This window comes from Phaethon lepturus, unplaced genomic scaffold (assembly GCF_000687285.1).
Source record: "Phaethon lepturus isolate BGI_N335 unplaced genomic scaffold, ASM68728v1 scaffold18742, whole genome shotgun sequence".
Lineage (NCBI taxonomy): Eukaryota > Metazoa > Chordata > Aves > Phaethontiformes > Phaethontidae > Phaethon > Phaethon lepturus.
Window position 1 is genome coordinate 52,017 of NW_010522843.1, and position 21,375 is coordinate 73,391.

Genomic DNA, 21,375 nt, shown 5'->3' on the forward strand with positions numbered 1-21,375 from the left:
AGCAACCGGTACAACAGTAATGTATGGGATGTACAATGGCAGGTTCTTCACTGTTGCATGGATCACTCAACACGCATGCCTAAAAACAAAAGAAATCTATATAGTGGCTGTCCAGTGACCAGAAAAGATCTGTAGTAGAGTCAACAAAAACACCCCAGTGACAAAAGTGAATGAAAAGAGGGTATATTTCATCCAGTAAGGTGTAAAACAGCAATTTTAATAGGCCATCACTTTATAAGTATTTGTTGTACACTTTTCCCCCTTGATAAACAGCACTCAAATTGCTGAAATATCCCATTTTGGCTACTTTTCAAAACAAAAGCCACAAGTAGCAGTGCTGTATATAGCGCAACCGATAGATGAAGCAACTTTAGGATAACTGATGTTGCATACAAGATACTTATCAAACTAGTGTGATGTTCAACTACTTTGCTGTGGAGTTTCACTTCCAATTCTGCCTAAAGAATGAGGATCAGTGTCAAGGATGCTGCAAATAGAGTTATTTTTATATCCCGTAATTCTGAATTACTCAAGTCAAATTAATGTTGCTTGCACCCTGGAAAATAAATCTCTGGTAAAGCTTTAGCAAGCACAGCTACAGTAATCTGCAAATAGATGATGTAGTCCAAAGATATGTCACTTCTCTTTTAGATCCCCCACTCACAGAGTCCAAGAAATACTCACCCAGATAGTTTTGTTCACTATTGCAAGTTACATGCAGTATAAGATTACATATCACTGGTAGGTCGCTGGGAGGAGAGTGGAAGACAAACAAAATTTAACTTAACATTTAAACAATACTTAAAACAGCTATTAATTGCATATTTCATGACCATAAGAAATACAAACTATCAAGTATAGGAAGACACTAGCCATCCAAGACAAATTGATCACGAGACAAATATACAAATACAGAAGTAAATACTTGTGGTAGGAAGATCAAATTTTTACACAAAATTGGTTTAAAATTAAGGGAAATACAGAAAGACTTATCTGTGTTTCACCATTAAATGTGTTTCTGTTCTCTATGCAGATTAAGCCTTGTGGAATCAAATATCTTTATATTAGCTGTCAGTAGCTGGTTTGTCTGTGTGATGGTATTCCATGTAAGTGTACTGTGATAGGTGTAAATAGTAAAATAAATATACATGGGTCTAATGTGAAAATCTCAGGCTTAGAAATAACAAACAGCCAGCAAAAAGTTCCTAAAATAAAGTTTTTCAAGGGGAACTTCCATTTTGTGAAGCCAGCTAAGTGAAGTGTGCACTTGCATACAAAGGAACCACAGTTGTAAGAAAGGAGAAAAAATTAACAGCAGTTACCCAAAAAGGATAAACAGTAATATTTTTAGAGAGAGAAAGTACCTTATTACAGTTCAAAGAGATAGACACCATCTAAAGTAACTCAGACTGTTCTTGTACAAATAAAACCTCATCCCTAGCATTGGACTGATTCTATGAAGAACATTTGCATTTCCAGAATCATTTGTTTCAGTACTGCAGACTCACTTGAGACAAAGAACCTACATCACTAAGTTCCTTAAGGTTTAAGGATTAAGAAGGAAAAAAAAATACAAAAAGGTTTCGAGTAAGACATGAAGCACTTTAATTACTTTGACCAAAGACACAGGGAAGAGGACAAAACATATCCAAAGGCTGAAAAGTCATATACAGTTATTGTATCCTTGTTGATACATACAACATCACATTAAGCTCTGTAGCTGTCAGTCAACTGTATCTGGTATGGGTTGGACTCTGTATAGCACCTGTGTACACTAAGAGTTATGGGGAAAACTGCTTTTAAGGGTAAATACACACTGGAGGGGAAGAAACACCCACTGGCTTCTGTAAAATTCAACAGCCTCTTGAATTTGCTGGTACCCAATTAAGACATCAAGAACCACCGCTATCTTAAGAGGCAGATGTTCAGTGCCGTTAACAACGGCAAATGAAATTTAGGAAAAAAACTGTAGTGAAGCACCAAACTTAATGCCTCAGGAGGATCAACTGTTGCAACCAAGTATCGCGAATGCTGGTGAGTCCTGAAGAAGGACTTCGTGCAGTTTTTGTAAGGCAAGAGGTGAGTTATGCACATTAGTGTATCCAAACCAGGCTGTGCTGATGACTGGGGTGGTCCCTGTATACTGCACAGAATCTATAGTCCCTTGGGAAGAAAAGTGAAACCGGTAAGGATGTAGGTTTGTATGAAATATGAAAAAACATTCATTAACAGGAAACGGAGCTAGATATTTCTGGGATGCAACACAAGACTAGGCTACAGAGCCCCCTCATTTAATTAAAATGAAGAGGAAACACAGGAAGTATGAATATGTAATGAATATGTAATATTCATATACAGTTAGCACCAGCAGCCAGTGCCTCAAAGGGACTTGAACTGCAGCAGTATTAATGAGAGTGAACTTCATTTTCAGAAGTTCTAGCCTGGCTCAGCTGAAAGACTTTCTTTGTGTGAATTTGTTTTGTTTTTAATTAGCAAATGCTTCAGTCCTGTTTTTATTTGTGTGGGTTGAACAGCTTGCTTGCACTGCACCAGTGGTTCCTTTAGAAGGGGGGCAGTGATGCTGCTTAGCAATAGAGTCCTGGATTTTTTAGACTCTGAGGCCTGATTCTCAACTGTGTTCAGCAGTGGCTTACAGTGTTGTCCATCCAGAACACAGGAGAGCCCTAATGGCTTACTTCAAACCTAATGGTTGTAATTAAACAAACTAAGCTTAGGAAGGAATTAAGCGTGTAAAAGTATTGGTCCTTGTTTTCAAAAATAAGACTAAACCACTGAGTATTCCCAAGTACAATGTGGGGCTTTAACTTCCATGATCCTATAAATGTAGCACATTATGCAATCCCCATATGTAAAACCCGCAGAAGATATCAGACAAGTATCTTTACATGACTACATTGAATAACTGGCATCATTTCAGAACTGATTTTCAGATACCTGTTTCTGCAAAGAGGGACATCGGTTGACTGAAGCACCCAAAATCTCTTCAGGAAATCACGGCTGTTTATCACTTCAGAAAGAAGGCATAGCATCAGAAAAAGAAGAAAATTTAAGGTGGATTTGACACATTATTTTGTCTATGAACTGGTAAATGTAGCTATATTGAGGCAAGAATCTTGGTCTACTGAGAAAAACAAAAGTGCTGAAGTGCAAAGTTAAACGTATTTCCAAATAAACTAAGCTGCTGTGTAATACTAAGCATATATTTCTTCCTGTTACTGAAAGAAATAAATGGTTGTGGAATAGTGGGATGCACTTACTGTGCTGCTATACTTTTCAAAAAGAATAGGATTATTATTCTACAATAAAAGAGTAATTTGGCAAGTTAGTGATGCTACTGAAATAAAGGTTTTTCTCACTGAAAAAGGATAGCTTCTCCAATGACACTCCACAAACAAAAACCACCAAAAAAGCCAATCTCATTATGCTCCTAGATGACTTTTGAAACCTCACTACCACCCAGAACACTGCACAGATTAGAAGACAGTTCCCAGCCCCGCATGGAGAAGCTAAAGGTCCCAACATATTTGAGTATCAAACCTTGCCAAGCCAGAAGGGCTTAACAGCAATTAAAAATCTCTTGCTCGCTCTATCTCAGCACTGTCTGGTCTGCTCACCAGGGTGCTTTCACAGACACTACCTGAAGTGTAGGGCTCTGGAGATACCAGGGACCAGAGACTACATGACCAGATACAGGAAACAAGATGGAATCAAGTGCATCTAGGGGGTATCTCGTGTTGCTGCTTTGCTCTTATTGCCCCAGCCTTCCTCCTGTGGGAAGCAAACACAATGAAATCAAAATTTGTATTAACAAAGTTTTGGTGTTGAGAGCCAATTAAGGAATATCTAACAGCAACAGTATTATATCATCTGAACAAGAGGCAGACAAGTGGAAGACAAGTTTCTCTCCTTCCCCATCTCCCAGAAAAAAATAATTCGGCTCAACAGAAAGCTTTAAACATAACCCTGCAGCCAACTGAGCAATCTTAAGTCAAAAGTTTGCAATACACAGCAGAGAAATTGCATCATCCAGACTTTCTCTGTCTCATTGGACCCTGGTGACAAGTTACCGACGTCTTGTTAACCAAGACACAGTTAAAAAGAGTTAACAAGTACTTTCATAAGTACACCCCCTCTGCCCTCCAGGAAGAGTAGTACTTTACCTAAATACCAATATAAAGTTGCATTTGACTGCAGACTGAAATGTGAGGCTGCCAAAGGTAACAAGGGCATGTTTTCATTTTTGTGGCTGGTGACCATAAGTTCATGTGATTTGGGCTTTGTCACACTTCGTCTTCCTAACACAGAGCATGTTTTTGTTTGCAACTATGCAGATGGTTAAGGAGAACAGTTTTCCCAATATTCTGTTCAGCTTGATCTCAAACCATGCCACTTGGAACTAGAATATTTACAGCAGACTGAAATCAATTACCCCAAATTATGAGTTTGAGCTTATTCTATACAAGATGTGTAGAATACACATATCCTACCCATATCCTTATTGACACTCCCTGCCTCCAAATCAGTTAAAATCTTTACTGGCATTTCAGAGGCAGTTCTTCAAAAGTAAGAGTTTGACTGCTGGCTCCAAAACTGAAGAGATTTCAGACTTCTTTTTACAGTTAAGACTGAATTAAAATTCCATCTGAGAATGAATAGAGAACCTGCAAATTAGACCCACTGATAAACAATTATCACAGAAATGTTTCTCGTCATGAAAGAGACTATTTTTCTTATTAGAAAGGAGTTTGAAGGAACTGAGTTGGTTTTTTTTTTTTCCATAAATGTGGTATTTCTCTTACAGTAGAAAGACAACCACGAACTCATTACACAGACAACAACCCAGAGAATGTGTGTTCTGCAGTATAATGTGCAAATAAATGAAGTTGCTCTGTGTGGTTTGCTCCTACCTAAAACAATGGATTATTTCTTGGTGCTCCAACATGCAAAGTCAACATTTGAAAAACCAAGTGCCAGCAGGTCACCAAGCTCTCACATTTCAGGAGCAGGCTGAAGAAAAGCAAAGTAATTTTTCTTCTGTTCTCACCTTGAAGAAAGTGTGGCTCCCTTTCCTATTCCAGACCCAGCATGTATTTCCAAGCAGCCCAAAGTCCAAGCCACTCTTCTAGAGTAGTCATGTTACTTAAATGAACACAGGCCTACCCTGCCCCAGCATAAACACTACTGTTATCAAGGTGCATCTTGTTCTGCGTAATCCCATTAATCCTGTAAACAGCCAGCCTTCAAAGCAGGCTGCTTTAAAACAGGATCATAAAAAGATTACTTTAAGGTCCAAAACTTACTCTTCCCTCCATGTGGATACAACACTTCACATGGGACCTTGGGAACACCTCAGTATCTATACCTGGATTCAGACAGCCTAGGCAACAACTTACAGTCTCAGACATGAATAAGGAAGTGTTTAACAGTAGTATTTCCCTTACATTTAAGCTTGTATCCTTTACAGCATTATTTGTTTCATAACTAGAGACAGTTTTCTGCAGTAATACTTCATGTGAGGTTGAACTAATTGTGATAAGACACTAAGAGATGTTTAAACTATAGCTAGAAGGTAAAATTCATCACCTACAGAAATCAGTGGATTATAGTAGGCTGGATATTGTAAAGTAGTAGATTTTCAAACCTACTTCGACATCACGCCTCAGTGGCTGGGCCTTGTCTCATGCTGCTCCCAGCCTTTGGTAAAGCTGTGCATAACGACCTGCAGGGTATATGTCAGAGCTAATGAAATAATTGCTGGCACTCCATTTTATGGCTTGGGTTTCTACCAAAAATTGCTTCAGGTAAATTGCTGAGTAGTTTAAGAAAGCTCAAAACCAGCAGAGATTATTGCAGCTAATTCAAAGTTTCCTGGAAACAATTAACTCACCCTATCTACACTGACAAAGTTGTTCTTGGTTTTTTCTTGCCAGTAGACTTCATCACACAAAGCAGGTTTTCTGTCAGAATGCCATTTTTATTACTTTTGAATCCAATAACTGAAAGGCTGACTCGAGACTTGTGCCCACAGAATGACATATAACAGTGCTTTGACAGGCAGCTACCATCTGACCTGCTGGAATGCCTGAGGTTTTATCATGTCCTGTACCCCAGCATGACTGAGTAAGGCTGTAGGCAAGCCAGCTCAGCATTACTCTATGTGCCATATACTAAGTAGAAGAGCTTCTGGCACTAATACAGGTTCCAAATCTCAAGGTGAAATGAATAAATGTCAACTCAAAATAAGTCTGCAACAGCTGATGTTTCTCACCATATTTCTCTTTGAATTACTACAAACTTATTTCTGACACAATGTCACAGCTCACAAATCGCTCTCCTTCTGAGCCAGCAGACTGCCCTACAGCCTCCTTAGATAGGCATACAAGGTTGGATTATAATCACTCCAAAACACCGTTGGGCACAGATACATTTTTAAGGAAATATTCTGAAGGCTATTGCTTTAGGACTGTCAAACTCAACACATTACAGAGATGGTTTCCAAAGGGATCACCTGTATCCTCACAAGCAGTAGGAACACTCCAGTTTCCACCATTTGTCTTGGGAATAAGAACAGTCCAATATAACACAAAATACAGAGCTAAGCACCAAAAGCGTAAGCAGATGCTTTTACGCCTTGTCTGTACTTACATAGGCCATCTGTAAAAGCAGGAAGGTCACCTTGGTGCAGGAATACTTTGCTCAACTTTTCAGGTGGCAAACTGTCCTAGTGAGGGCAAGGCATTTGCATATCTGTCATCTTGCTACTGCGCCATTACTCTTCCTGCAGGCATTACCTATGCTACAGACAAAGTCCTGGGTATCTTGAAAGTCCTGCAGGATATGGATCCTTCAAGATAGTGACCACAAGCTTTTAAAGGTGTTGGGATCACCCTGCAAGGGCTCGACCTTGAGGAGAAGGAGCTGTGGTAAACAACTAAGAGGAAGTAAAGGAGTACTTGGTCACCTGCAGGCAGCAAATCCTGACTGTGAGAGAAGTGCGTGGACTGTGTGTGGTAACCAACCAGGACATATTTTGTGGCGCGTGAAAGAGCTGTAACTGCATAAAAAGCAGACGCTTGTAGCAATAAAGGTCTTTGGCCTTAATCCCCACCAGAGTCCATGCCCTATTACTCCACATAAAGGTATCTCTTTCAGGAAGTTTTCCTATTCCTCCCCTAATCCATTTATGATTATTTCATCCTAGCTTTCCCTCCTCTGAGAGCATCCTGGAAGCTTCCACATACTTGTCATGCTCCACCCTCGCATTCCCCCTCGCACATCTTTAAAAAAAAAAAGCCACAACAGAATATGAAAGCAGTCTCTGGTTATACAGGGCTATCATATGAACTGTTCCTATCCCTGCCTTTGCACAACTGGATTTTTTCCTCTGAATTCTGTTCACATATTAGATGTTTATTCTACCTTCAGGTAAAATCAAATTACTTATCTGCAGTCTGATAAGGTGCCTAGGTATCACTGCATAATATCCATACCATCTTCTTTAGTCCAAGTCTGTTGGCAACAACCTTCAGTCATCATTTAAGAATCCTGTCCTAATAGCTCAAGCTTAAATTTGAGATGTCTTCAAATGCACCAATCTGCACCTCAAGTAACTCTCCCTTTATGTGCAACCAGCATGGTCAGGCTTCTTCTGTCAAGCTTGTCACTACTTACAGCCAAACTGTTTAAATGCTTAGAGAAAACAAATGCAACACTGTCAGTGGCAATTAGTCAAAAGAGGAAAATGCAAACAAAATCTCTTTCTTAGGCAGGTATTCTTGATACAAGGCAGCTGAGGATTAGATAGGACTAGTGGAGCACCTAGAAAGGCCTTAAAACTGATCTATCCTACAGACTACTTTTTTACTCTACAGAAAATGCTCAGAAATAACACCTTGAAGTGGCATCTCAGAAGTATATTTAAAATGGCGTTCTCCATTTATATCAATCTGCTTCCTGTAGCAATATGTATAGCACTACAAACCATTTTAAGTCACTTGAATTAAGTTGGGTTTTTTTTTTTTGTAATTTTCTTCATCTATGTAATATTAAACATAAAAACAGTCCACACAAGAAAGCACACTGTGTTAAAAGTAAGGCATGCTGGAAGAGTAGAGATATTGTATCTCATCCCCCCCAAAAATACCAGCTGAGTTGTGGGAAAATACCTGAAAGATCTCTAGGTATCTCAATTGTTCCATTAGCATACATCCACTGTAAGACATCACACTATACATTTACAAAATACTGACTTTAAAGTACATCAGCATCTGACTTTCTATGGCCACACAGGCTGAAGAGGTATCAAGCTTTGAATGATAAATCACTTAAAGCCAAGGTTTTCAAACTCTAGTTTTCAAAGGCATAAAAGAGATTAAATACTCAAATTGCAAAAAGGTTAGCTGCAAAGACAATTAATACATTTCAAGTGTCAGAGGCAAGTTAAGTGACAAGATTAAAAGGAAGGGTTACTCCTGCAGACTGATACACAGGTTTCACTGATAACACTCAGTTTTCAGTTGCTCGTATTTCTGTGAACAGCTAAGCAAAGCAAGGCCATGTTTTTTTCCTCCAAGCAGTCAGTTTCTCTCTCCATACCCAAGTCCTGATAGTGTCTAGAATACAGAAAGCAATTTGTCCTTTGTGGCCAAGACTAGAGTCCTCAGCCTATTCTATACAAAGATTGCTTGCTTTCTTACTCTTTCACACCCAAAAGCTTTATGTTGTTCAAAGCCTTTTGTAAGCTCTTCTCTTCAGAAACTTCAAAGGTTAAGAAACAGCTTATGTTCTCTTAAACAGTCATGCTTCCCATCAGCATTATTCCACATTACACCTGAAACATCAGCTAAGTAAGTCACTTCCCCAATGCCCTCTCTGGCATTACGCCCAAGTCTTTCCTTGTCATGCCTTTTTTTTTTTGTCTGCTACAGTTAATAGAAATAAGAGTTAAATCATAGTTCACCATGCAATTACACTCTGTCCTGTTACATTATAGCAGACAAAACAAGCCATATTAATTTTTTGGGGAAAAAAATCAAGTTATTTCCATCATAACTTTAAAAAGTGTACTAATTTAAACAGGTGGCTTAACATAAAATGAGAATCAAAGAAGTGGGAATGTTTGCAGCATAACAAAAGAACAATTAAAATCAAACTCACCTTTGGAAGGTAATCACATACCAGGTAGTATCAGGGATTTTACTCATGCATACTTAAAACATTCACAACTACTGAAAGGATGAAATTATAGCATGGTGATTACATGGTTTGTGGTGGTGGTGAAGGTGCTATAGAAAGTTTTTATAAGTCACCTGCCTCTCCTTTTAAAGAGTAATATTTATTATACCGTTTATGGAGAGTTTCCTGCTAAAGAAGTTTTTTAGCTAGTTACTTTAAAATTGTTTACTGAACAAGCAAGTACTCTGCAAGGTCAAGTAAATGCTTACCTGTGGCAGGCCTGACATTTACTCTAGCAGACTGTTCCACTTTAACAGTTCCATTAAGTGAGAATATGTAATAAAACCACCAAAAAAAAAACCAACACAGTCAGGAGCAGCTCATCCAGTTCTTTACTTTTGTCCATAAAGCTGTGAGATGATAGAACAGTCCAATTTAGTTACAGATTATTTTTTAAAACTATTTTGTTAGATTCTGAAGTAAAGTTCAAAGCACTCAAGTTCAAAGCACAAGTGAACCTGCAAAGTAACTTGCTTGCCAGACTTGTAATTCTTTGATAATTACTATCTTCAGCAAGCTGGAAAAGAAGGCTATTTTAACTCAAAAGTGACTTGTTAACTTTATTGCATGGTAACACTCTGTATGACATTATTCACCTTAATTTTAACATTTCAAAGTGAAACTAAAACTCAGGAGGAATGCCTTACTTCCACCTGTTGCATTTACACTCCTTTCTCTGTTTTTCTCTTTGGGCTGATAAATGGTACACTTCTAAAATAAACCCTAAACATTATGTTGTATGAAGAGCAATAAGAGATACTGAGTACATCTGCTAACAACTGAATTGCAAAAACAGGGAAAACTCTCATTCTTTAGAATAGCAGTTGTGGATTTATGGTGTTTCTTTTGTCTTCACTAAATCCCAAATTTTAGCTCTCTGCTCTGTCTGGATAATTAAACTTAATGTGACGCAGCAAGTTAAGGATTCTAGGACAGTTTTTTTTCAGGTCTTCAGACAACGACAAGAGTTATGCTTGCTTGAAAATTTTATTGACACAACTGTTTGGTCCCAACACACAAAACAGCACTTGAGCCACAAAAGAAAGTGTCCAAACAAAGTAGACAGCTAAGAAAACAATTTTTTCTTCTCTTTCCCATTCCAAGAAAAAGATAGTGCATAAATTGAGGGCTTCAGTGACATTTTTCTTTTTTTAAACAGACATTAATCTGAAGTAGTACATTTAATTGTTAAATTAAAGAATTTCATGGTTGTAATGCTTTTAAATCTGTAAGTCAAGTCACATCATTCATTTAACCCTTTGGATAAAAAAATATATTGCAATTCAATTAGCTATTTTGTTACACTATGAACACAACTTCTCAAAAAGTATTATTCTATTACTTTCAAATAGCGATTTCATCAGAATCACACATGAATCCAGAAAAGATATGCTGACCTCCATAAATGGTATAACCACCACACTCACTTGGCTAAATACCGTATTTTCCTCTGAAGCAAAAACCTGGTTTTCTTGAGTACTCCAGATGACTTGTAGCTGCATCTCACAAAAATACAATTTCAGGTTGGTCTTTTCTCCAGTGCATTCTCTTCTGAAACAAAAGTCTAGACTGATCAGTGTTAACCTTATCAAACTTAAGGTGAAAGCAGATGTTCTTGCATTTAACTCATTAAAAGCATTCTAAGAAAGCTTACTTCTAAATTTCCCTTTCTAATGCAGTATGTCTATAGAAGTTTACTAAGGACTCAAAATACTGTGCCATAATGCTCAGAAAAACTTCCAAGTGTTTCTCTGCATTCACAATGGCTATAAGTTCACTACTGATAATACTTGCCTAAATTTAAAAGATTTTATAACAAAATCTGACCAGTAAAATTCTGTCTATAGCCATTATTCAGTGGCATTTCCTGTTGCTGGCCGAGAAATTAGAGCCCTTGTTCCATCTTTTGTATATTACAATAGAATCCACCTAAAAAATACTCAGTTGGCCAGTGGAAAGCCTCTAGTATATGTTCTTTCAATACTACAAGCAATTTATTTGCTGCCTGGCAAATACAACCCATTGTAAATGCCATGGTTACCCAGAATGGGTATAAAGTCTCATACACCGGACATTTCTGCTAACTAGAGTGAAGGTCGTCCACTGACTTAACCTCTCTTCCAAAGCTGGCCCTTTCAAAAGCCAACACAAGATACCACAAATTGAAAAAACCTTCCAACACTAGGAGTAAGTTTTAGAATAAAAACAGACACAGCTAAAAGACAGCACATCAAAGAATAAGCTTCCCATTTACTCAACATGCTTAAAAATAGGAAACAAGGTTAAGCAGAACAACCTTAGCATTTCCACATGTAGTTAGAACTTTCCTTACAGGTGGAAATAGCATCAATACCTTCTATCACAAAACATTTTAATAAGACCTGTCCCATTATCTGTAATTTATGCATTAAATGCATATTCCAGAAATATCAGAATCCTTCTAGCCTAATTTCTAGACACAATAAAATGTGTGTGTCCGTATCTTAAACTCATGACACCAAGACAGTCTCTCCCTTAACCAAATCCATGCCAGACTGGAACTAAATATAAAAGGGAAGCTTAAAGCATCAATGTCCTAGAAAGCTCCAAAATGGAACTGAAAGCTACAGAAAACATTTAAAACAAGTTTTACAAAAAATCCACATAATCTTCTATAGACACCTTTAGACAAAAGAATTTCCAATGCAGTTACAAGTCATCTGAAAGGTCAGAGAACAAGTTTCTCCTCTGGAGTACAATCAGCTCCCTACACTTCTGTCATTTCAGATCAGCAAGTTAAAATTTCTCAACAGGCTTTTGAAAGACAGATCATGCATTTTATTAATACTGTCTGAAACAAGACCAGTAAGCAACAGCCTATAGAATACAATATGCTACATGTATGATTACACCACCACCAAGGTTTAAAGAAAATAAAATCTGTTCCATTTTAGTTGAATTAATATTTTGCTTTTACTGAACACACATTTATGAAAAATTGTAAAATTTAAGAATAATTTAACAAATGCCAGAAGTTTTTTTTCAAAATAATAGAAAAAAAAATCTGTTCTGCTAACGGCTGTGTTCAGTGCAAGAGGAACAAAATCTTCACAGAATACGTTAAATACAAATTAATTCTTCTAAGCCTTTCATTAAAACACATAAGGGCTAGCAAATAGCTTTACTTTGTGCAGACTCCATAGGTATTTGTCTTTCACGCTAAAAAGAAAGAGTTAAAGCTTGGTTACAGGGGCAAGTGAAAAGTTTGCTGCCAATTTCACCTTGTTTTTGTGTTGCTTTTTGGCTGGGCTGTCCATTGCTTCCTTGTTTAGTTGGGTTTCAGAGGACTGACAGGGAGGCACTGAAGCATTCTCTGTGGTGTTAGATATCACAGAACCAGAAGTCAATTTTTCTTGAGCTGTGGTAACAATTCCTTGTTTTTCTTCTTCTGTTAAAATCATTATCTCTAAAATAAATAAGACAACTCAATTTATTGATGCTCTTGAAAAATATTCTTGAAAAATAAATAATATTTCTCTAGTAATAGACAAGAAAATATTTATGAAGAACTTGTCAGCCTGATTTGAAGCCAGATGTGTCATGTTCACCTCCTCAGCTGATGTGATGTTTGCTTCTGGCTCTGTCTGCATCATGTACTATTTGGAAGGTTTAATTTAATTCTCACACATTAAGTCTCTCAGTGCTCATAAAAGCACCACAAAATTCCTGTGGTGAAAAGGTTGATACAGGTTGGCAAAATGCAGTTTTATTGGTGGATAAGGGCCCTATAAAATTCACCCCAGAGAATCACAGCAGGGTACTTATGGTCAGTACTCAGGAGTTTCTGACGGAAGCCACGTGCATTTCCAACACACCCCATTGTGCAATATATACACACGTATGTATTTAAATGGAACTTTTATATAATAAACCATTTCTTTGAAAGTTTGTTTTCCAAACTGCATGAGTTATCATCCATAAGTAATACAACATATGCAAGCTAACTCTCACCAGAGAGAGGTGCAGGGCGTTCCTCAAACTGAATGAGGTCTGCAGACTCAAGAACCACTGGATCGGGGCGCAGTTGTGGGGATGGTAGGCAGGAAGGAACTGGCTCACACAAGAGGTCAACGGGAGATGTATTTGTGAGGCAAAGAAGTTCTTGCTCAGTTTGATTAGAAACTACAAGAGTAAAGGAACATCTTTCAAAGTATCTGTAAGCTGTGAAGGTGTCACTGTTTCAGAGCTGGTAAATGTGAAGTATTCAGATGCAATTCTGAGGACTTGAGAGCTATGCTGTATTTGAAATACTAATAACAAACTAATTTAGTTAATGCTAACTAACCTCAGATTCGTTCAAGAGTTACTTTGCTAGATCAAGAGCATCTAGCTACTCACAATACAGCAGAGAAAGCAATAGTACGTTAAACCTATTGCTTGCCTGAGTAAGCATACCCCTATAGTAGAATCTGGTATTTGCCAAACTAGAGTAATAGAAGAAGAGCTGAGGAAACAAGTCCTACAGGAAACAGTCTTTAACAAAGAAGGACTAGTTACCAGACAACTCTCCTACAGGCATACCAATATCAACTATTTATGCACCATCTAACACTTTTACATGTGAAAATTAAGCTGAAAGTTTCAAAATAAAGTGACTTGGCCTTATATAAAAGGGACAAGCTTAGACTTCTGAAATAACTCAGGAACCATTCCACAGGTTCTCCAACCTGCAGGTAGTAAAAGAATTGGAGACCACAGCAAGATATGAACTATGATGTCACCATTTCCCAGGTTTTTTTATTTGGGGACAGATTTATACCAACAGGACTGCCATTATTATTTGCAGTAACAGAACAAAATCAACACAAAAACACTCTTTTGAGATGGCTATATTCTCATCAGAATACAGGAGACATTCTTAGCAGAAGCTGCTACTGACCATCTTTTCCTCATTAGCTGTATGCTTATAGACTTCCACTAAAATCCATGGGAAACACTACTCTGGCCACTATATAGATATATTGACAGCTAAGGGCAACAGATGCTCTCATCAAGAGGACACATGCTTAACTATATACTTTGGGAGAAGTTCAACAGCTTTCAAGCCATAAAGCATTTCTACAGAAGTTCAGATTGACTAACTCACACAGCTTTCTCCGTGCTGTTTTGATTACTCTGCTTATTTCCTTTAATATAATAAGTATTAAAATCAATTTTGCATTACCATTGCTAGGTGTTCCTAGACTTAGTTCCATTGATGAAGCAGATCTTGGGGTCTCCATAATATGCCCATTATTGTCAGCAAGTTGATTTCCATGATCATCCACATGATCAGCAGGGGGAAAACTAGGTGAGCTAAAACGGGCTACAAAAAAGCAAGTTCATTTGGTTCATTTACTCACGTCACATCTTAAAAAAAGAAAAAAGGAAACAAAGATACTGCTCGAAATTGAAATGGCTTACTTTTCATATCATTCTTTAGTACCACAATTCTCTTATGGCCATGTCCTTTAATCCAGACCACCTATAGAGGGGAAAAATAAAGCAGAACTAAACATCGGCACATACTAAGCTCAAAACCTAAAGCACCTTACTCGCTATCTTTCATCTAGCCTTCCACTGATGTTATTTCTAAAAGTAAACTAAATCATGTTGCTAATTTGTACTACCAACCCAAGTAAAAGCTTTGTCTCAAAATAACTGATGCCAAAGGCAAACTATAGGGCTAGAAAGTGTACTAACTATGTATTAACAAAACTATACATTTAAACATGGAGTTGCAAAATTCCATTTTGTCACTATCCAGAAAGATAACTTTACTTCAAAGAAAGCTTATAGCCATAAACTGGGTCACAATATTATCCTAGAGGACTTTGGACATGTGTAATGACAAGAAGATGCCACAAGCAAAATTCCACTATGTGGCATTTCTGACAAGGCCTCACAACTCTTCACTCCTAAAACCAATAATCTACCCTGACTAAAATGAAGCTTCAGTACTGTACAGTTGTTCATTCACTAAAGAGAGAAATCAATTATCTCACTTGATAAAGATGCTAAGGATGTTTGCAGCTTCACCAGGAACAGTTCTTAAGCAAAATTTGACCAAAACATGTTAAAAACATTTTCTTTTTCTTATTACCAGTCCAGATTTCTCAGAAACTATTAAATCTACAACTGGTATAAGCCTCCTTGGAGAAGCTAGTTATTCCAGTAAGTCACACCAATTAACAGAAACCACAGTTATGTAACTATTTTTAATCCATGCAGAAATCTCAATGTAATTGTGCAAAACAGAATTCTTCACACCTGTGGAATTGCTCCCAAGAGCTCTTCTAAACTATTGCATCCATATGCTTTAGGTTGAAGCACTTCTCCTGTGTATTTGCTATATGCTACTGGGAACTCATGAAGAAAAATCTGCTGATAATGGTAAGTGTGAAGTAAGGACCTTACATTCTTTGCAAACATATACAGATTTGTAAGCTTCACATATTCTTCTGCTGCACCATTGGTAAAAACCTTTTAGAAAAAACAGGGAAAAAATTAGAGTGCATAATTCTGTATCCTCTAGTCACAATATCTTTTCAAAGTATGAAGCACACCACAAAGGAAAAAGAACTTGCATACCTCAACCAAGTAAGGCAGACTCTTCAGGAGTTCAGTTAAGGTCATAAATCCATATTCACATGGATTAAGTGAAGTACTATGGATTGTTTCATAATGCTGTTTAAGCTGTTCAACAGAGAGAAAGGATGTTCCATCCCAGGACATCAACAAGACTAGCAATTGGGCAGTCAGAGTCCGCAGAGATTTTTTATTTATCAGCTGAATTTGCTTGCCAGACTCTGTGTCAACAACCTAGAAAAATGAATTGGGAATGAAGTTAGGGAAGAGGGTAGTTTTGTAAGTTGTATAGCTGGGGTTTGAGCACAGCTGTATCCAATATTACATACCAGCATCTGATACTCCCCTAACCAAAAGCACACAGGATAGAGAAGCTTATTACATGGAAAAATTTACTTTAAATCTACAAAAGCTGTGTATCAGTTTCTGTCCACATGGTAGACATGATTTTACTCTTCTTTCCAAGCCAGCTGGACCTGATTGAGGTCCAGCCTGAACACCAGCTGCTAAATTAACAGAATTGGAGCAATTAAACCCGTATGCCCATGTCCATGTAGATGTAATCTTTCTTTGCCACTGACATGTAAGACCATCTATGTATTTACACTCAGAGTCAAAGCCTCAAACCATAAATCAGGAAAATGAGGAATATAAAACATTAGGAGACTGATAACTACTACGGTTATCAGGAAATGGTATGAGAAAATCATTACTTCTACATACTTAGAAGTCAGGTGGGAAAAAATTTGTACTATTAAAATAATAATACAGTCTTTTACTTATTATGTGCTATACAAGCACGAGCTTTCCTAGAGAAAGTTGAAACGTTACAAAAGAACAAACAGAACATCACAGGAATATAGAAGCTACATTTAAAATCCCTTTAGAATTCCCCCCCGCCCTGACTTAATGAAATAGTTTCTAGAGTACAATATTAAGCGTACTGAAACCTGAAATTTGAGACAGGAAATTCCTTAACACAACACTGCATTCCTTTTAGAGAGATAAAACTACAAAGATTAAAAAATTACCTTTACAACATGGCAAAGTTTTTGCATTAAAGCTGGAACTGAGCTAACATCATAATCATGAAGACGCAGTGTGTATCCAAATGTTTTACTGTACTCTGTCAGTAAATCAGTCATCATAAGGCAGTTGTCTTTCTGAGACCGCAGCAGTTTCACAAACTGGGCAGCAACTGCTTTGACTTGTTCCACATCTGTGAGTGTGAGAATTTTCTCCTCCCCGCATTCCAATACCTACAAAACAGGAATTACACTTCGTTAAAGTGATTTACCTGGATGAAAAAAAGTGTAATCTGCAAATAAAATTCATTGCTTGCAGGCAATCATTTCCTATGCAGAAGGACTTGGGTACCTCAAAAAGATACCTATATAGCAAGCAAAACTATGCAATTTCTTAAATACAATAAAATAGGCAATTAAATAGTTATAAATCTTTTTTAAAGCAAGTTTAACAAAACTTTAATGAAACTTAGCTCCAAGTTTGATGCACTATATTTTGTAAAATAATCCAATTAAAAAAAAAAAAAACTTTAATTTGTTGACAAACTTAGCCTGAATATGCTAAAAATCTTGGACAATTTTACCAGAATTAGCTATATCAAAGACTTTCTTAAATACAGCTGCCTAACATTACAGGTCCACAGTTTATAACTCACACTAAAGTTAATGAGAACTATAACATCTGCTGAAACAGTTGTACAGATCTCAGAAAAATGCTTTAGTACAGGCTTAGGGTTTTAGAACTTACAAGTAAGACATCTGGTATGGCTTCAAAGAGTTCAAGTAGTTTTGTAAAACCATAGTAAGCAAGCTTGCACTGACGACCAAAGTGGTGGTGATAAGAAGGAATAAATTTGTTGAAGGGCATTCGAAAATGGGGTTGATGGCGCAGTAAGTCTACTACCTCTTTAGAAAACTGTTTAGTTCTTTCAATTTCTTCTTGTGTACGTTCTAAAATTAAAAAACAAAGCAAGAGCTACATAGCAACACACTTAAAATGCAACAGAATGTAAGAAAATATGGTGATTGATTTTCAGCTCAATCACATACCACACCAAGTCACTATTTTCTTCTACCACTGAAGACCTCTACTAAGCTTACATTCTTAGAGTCCAAGATAATCAGGCAATCAGCATGTTAGAAGATATTAAATACCTAAATATGTTGGTATTTTTGCTGTGTGGAAACATCCCACTCTAATAATTCCACAGAAAGTTTAGCTATGTGCAGAAACATTAACATAGTAACATTATTTTATGTGTTTTGCCACCTGCTTTCCTGTCTGTTCCCTTAGAAGTGTTCCTAGAATGACAAATTCTTTATTTGCCAGAAATTCATAACTTAGTCATAAAAGTAGAAACACAATTATAAAAAAAAAATCCAAGTCACTCCTATATATTTTAGTTAGTACAATTTTAAAGTAGTCAAAGAACAATTTATTTGGCAACAATAAAAAAAGTACATGGACATACCTCTTTTGGGAATACAAATTACCATTTCATTGTCTTGCTGTGACAAACAGATGGTCGTATCTGGAATTTCTGATATAATATCAGCCAGTTCACACACTCCGTACTCAGTAACATCCCAGTCCTTAGAGAAACACCTGAACATTTTAGAAAAAAATTGTATTACACAAGTATTAATGGATGCTGTGTAGGCAAAAAAATGTTTAAGTTGAGAATAAACCTCCAATCTTTAAAAAAGTAAACATAATTTTCATATTGGCAATACTAACATCTGAAACAAAGGGGAAAATTAGTCTTAGTTCAAATTATCTATCCATTCTAACCAGAAAAATAAGATACATTGATGGTTCACATGAGACTGCAAAAAAGAGCTGTATAAACCAAACAGTGGATGCCTCAAACTAGTCATGGTAAGTGACAATATAAAGTAATATTCTTAAATCACTTAAAACTTGAGCTTGAAAAAAAGGTAATTATGTTATACAGCTCCATATGGCTACCCTTTCAGTCTGTGTTTGCTTAATAGTCACAGACATACACTCTTCTTAAACAAGATCAAATCTCAAGAGAAGGCAGAGACCATATCCTGGAAAACACCACATTAAGGTTCACAATACTATGTAATATATTAAAAGGTATTTTACTCTCCCTGTCTCCCCGACAGGAACATCTCAGAAGCAAGAACACTTCACATATATTCTTATTCAACAAGTGGCCAGAGCTGACTACAACGGAGATGCACATTTGGTAGATTTAGAAATAACCAATAATATATTGTTGCCAATAGTGGAAATAGAAGTACGCATTCCCAAAAAGGAGCTGTTGGGCACATGCAGCACAATAGCACACATGCAAAGGTAGACCACATATAGGACTAAGATGCTTCGGTTTCCTCAAAGCACACAAGTACTATTTTCTATCTTCATATTAGGGAAATAAATCTTGATTCTTAAACAACCACCCTTATTTTTTACCATGCTAGGACAGAATGTTCTTCCTAGCAATAGCAAGACAGGTATTACTCCTCATTTTTGCACCACTGCTAGCTCTAGTTAAAGAAGTAACAGTATCTATTGACAATCAGTCTATTTATTTTATATTTTCCTCTAAAGAAAGCCTAACACTAACTTTTCTCTCTGTTATTCACATCAACATGCCACAACCTGCTTGCTTAAATCCAACCTTGCTGTAATGGCTTCAAAGAGAACTAATGAAATACGATAACCCATTTCGAACTCCAATAAAGCTAAAAGTACTACAGGAAGCAGTAAAGTCTGCCAGAGAGCTTTTACTTTTTGTTTTCATTAGAAGTTTGAACATCCACCTCGCAACAAAGAGGCAATATAGTTGCCACAGTTTTGTATTAAAATCTGAAGTGCTGACTTCTCTTGTAATAGGTTTTAAAGCCACCGTTGATATACATGCCCTGCACAGTTGTTCTTTCACTAAAGAAAACTTACCAGTGATAAGCCTGTAAGAATTCCCTCACAATAACTTGCTTACTGGCCTGGGATTTGAGAAGTTTCAGTAAGTCTTGAGTAAAGCGCTTCACTTGAGCTCTGTGCGTTAGAGTTAACAAGCGTTTGGAACCCATACCAAGAATCTGAAAGAAAACTTTATTTGACCATTCACATCTAGCATCTTCAGTAAATTCTTTTACAAAACATTTAGAAGGCAGTTCTAGTATAGGTAAGCTAGAAATAAAGGATGTAATGAAGACAATGTCTGGAAAGGCAGCCTCATGAAGTCATACACTTTCTGTACTAAGGCATATGTCATCAAGAAATTAAATGCTTCCTCCATGAGTGCTATTGCAATTGTTGCGCATTTGAATTGGTTATTTTAAAATTCTACAACCAACTGATGTTCAAAGTAGTAAGCTAATGTGACCATAGCGTTTCTTTTTTGTAACATAAGGCCAAATGAACAGCTTCAGAGAAATCCTTCAAGTCACAGGCTACACATCACAGCCCAACTTAGAGGCACTAAGGATTTGCTGTGTTCTTATGATAAACAGCACAACTAAAATCTTTTACCCAAGCACTAGCCACAGGCTAAAACCAGCTTCAACCTTTATTCCAGACGCTTAGATTAAATAATTAATAATTTACTTCCCCAGAAGCTGTTTTGGACAGGTGGGGGCAATAAACACAACAAAACAGAAACAACATCGCAAAAAAGATGAAAATTACACTTCAAGGTTCCGTTAACCATTTCTTTCAAGGTGGAATAGGTAACTGCACAGCATCTATTGTACAATACCAACCAGTAATTCACATAGTTGAAGATACAATTGCCCAAGTTAAAAGGAACAGTGTCGTATAACTCACTTGCAGTACATGAGGCACTGCTTCTAGCAGCTCCATTAATTTAGAATACCCGTAGTCAGACACACGGCATTGTTTTGCAAAGTGATGATGGTATGTTGGGATGAATTTACTGACAGGTATGACGCAGGACGGCTGACTTTTAAGTAGATCTATCACTTCTCTACTGAACTGAATGAGTTGTGGATTACCTACAGGGCTCTTAGAACGTAGAAGCCAAGGATCTAAAAAAATAAAATAATCATATTACTGAACCTTTCACTAACATATTCTTCCACTAAACACTGCACTTCATAAAGCACAAGAGAAAAAATAAACATTCAAGCTAAAAGTTTCTATTTATAAAAAGTTTAACAGTTATACACGTTTACTTTATGTTACTCTTAATTTTTTGGCGGAATGATTAGTTCAGAGAAGAGATTCTAAATAGAAATATTTACCTGTAGTAGGAGGTGGTGGTTTGTTATGTATCCATTTAATAACTTTAATGCCATTTTGGGCAGTGGCAATGTTAACTCCAGGAACACAGGTAATTAGATGTTCTAAAGGAACACCACCCTGGCCTTCTGGCACCATTTCAAGATCACTGAACTCTGACATATAACAATCAGGAAAACTTTGGAAGGAAAAGAAAGCTTCCATTATACACTTCCAATACACATATTTTAGCAGCACATACCAGGCAGTTAACAG

The 21,375-nt window shown here is 37.0% G+C and overlaps 1 protein-coding gene across 1 annotated transcript; it reads right to left on the bottom strand.

The window, feature by feature from the left end:
* Nucleotides 1-12,163: 12,163 nt before the first annotated feature.
* LOC104616820 (meiosis arrest female protein 1 homolog) lies at nt 12,164-21,324 on the bottom strand. Its single transcript, XM_010281961.1, has 12 exons — nt 21,123-21,324; nt 20,686-20,906; nt 19,816-19,958; nt 18,359-18,492; nt 17,635-17,837; nt 16,893-17,120; nt 15,865-16,095; nt 15,544-15,756; nt 14,698-14,758; nt 14,459-14,599; nt 13,246-13,416; nt 12,164-12,700 (listed from the first exon to the last, which is right to left on the bottom strand). Exons 1-12 carry the CDS (start codon nt 21,322-21,324, stop codon nt 12,468-12,470), a joined length of 2,181 nt encoding a protein of 726 aa, XP_010280263.1. The 3' UTR covers nt 12,164-12,467.
* Between the last annotated feature and the right edge of the window lie 51 nt (nt 21,325-21,375).

Excerpts from the sequence above, each read along its gene's own strand:
- LOC104616820 (XM_010281961.1), bottom strand. The coding sequence starts at position 21,324 with ATGGAAGCTTTCTTTTCCTTCCAAAGTTTTCCTGATTGTTATATGTCA. Across the intron at positions 18,493-19,815 it reads TTCTTACAGGCTTATCACTG|GTGTTTCTCTAAGGACTGGG; the intron begins GTAAGTTTTCTT and ends TAAAATGTTCAG. Across the intron at positions 12,701-13,245 it reads ACGCCCTGCACCTCTCTCTG|AGATAATGATTTTAACAGAA; the intron begins GTGAGAGTTAGC and ends TATTTATTTTAG.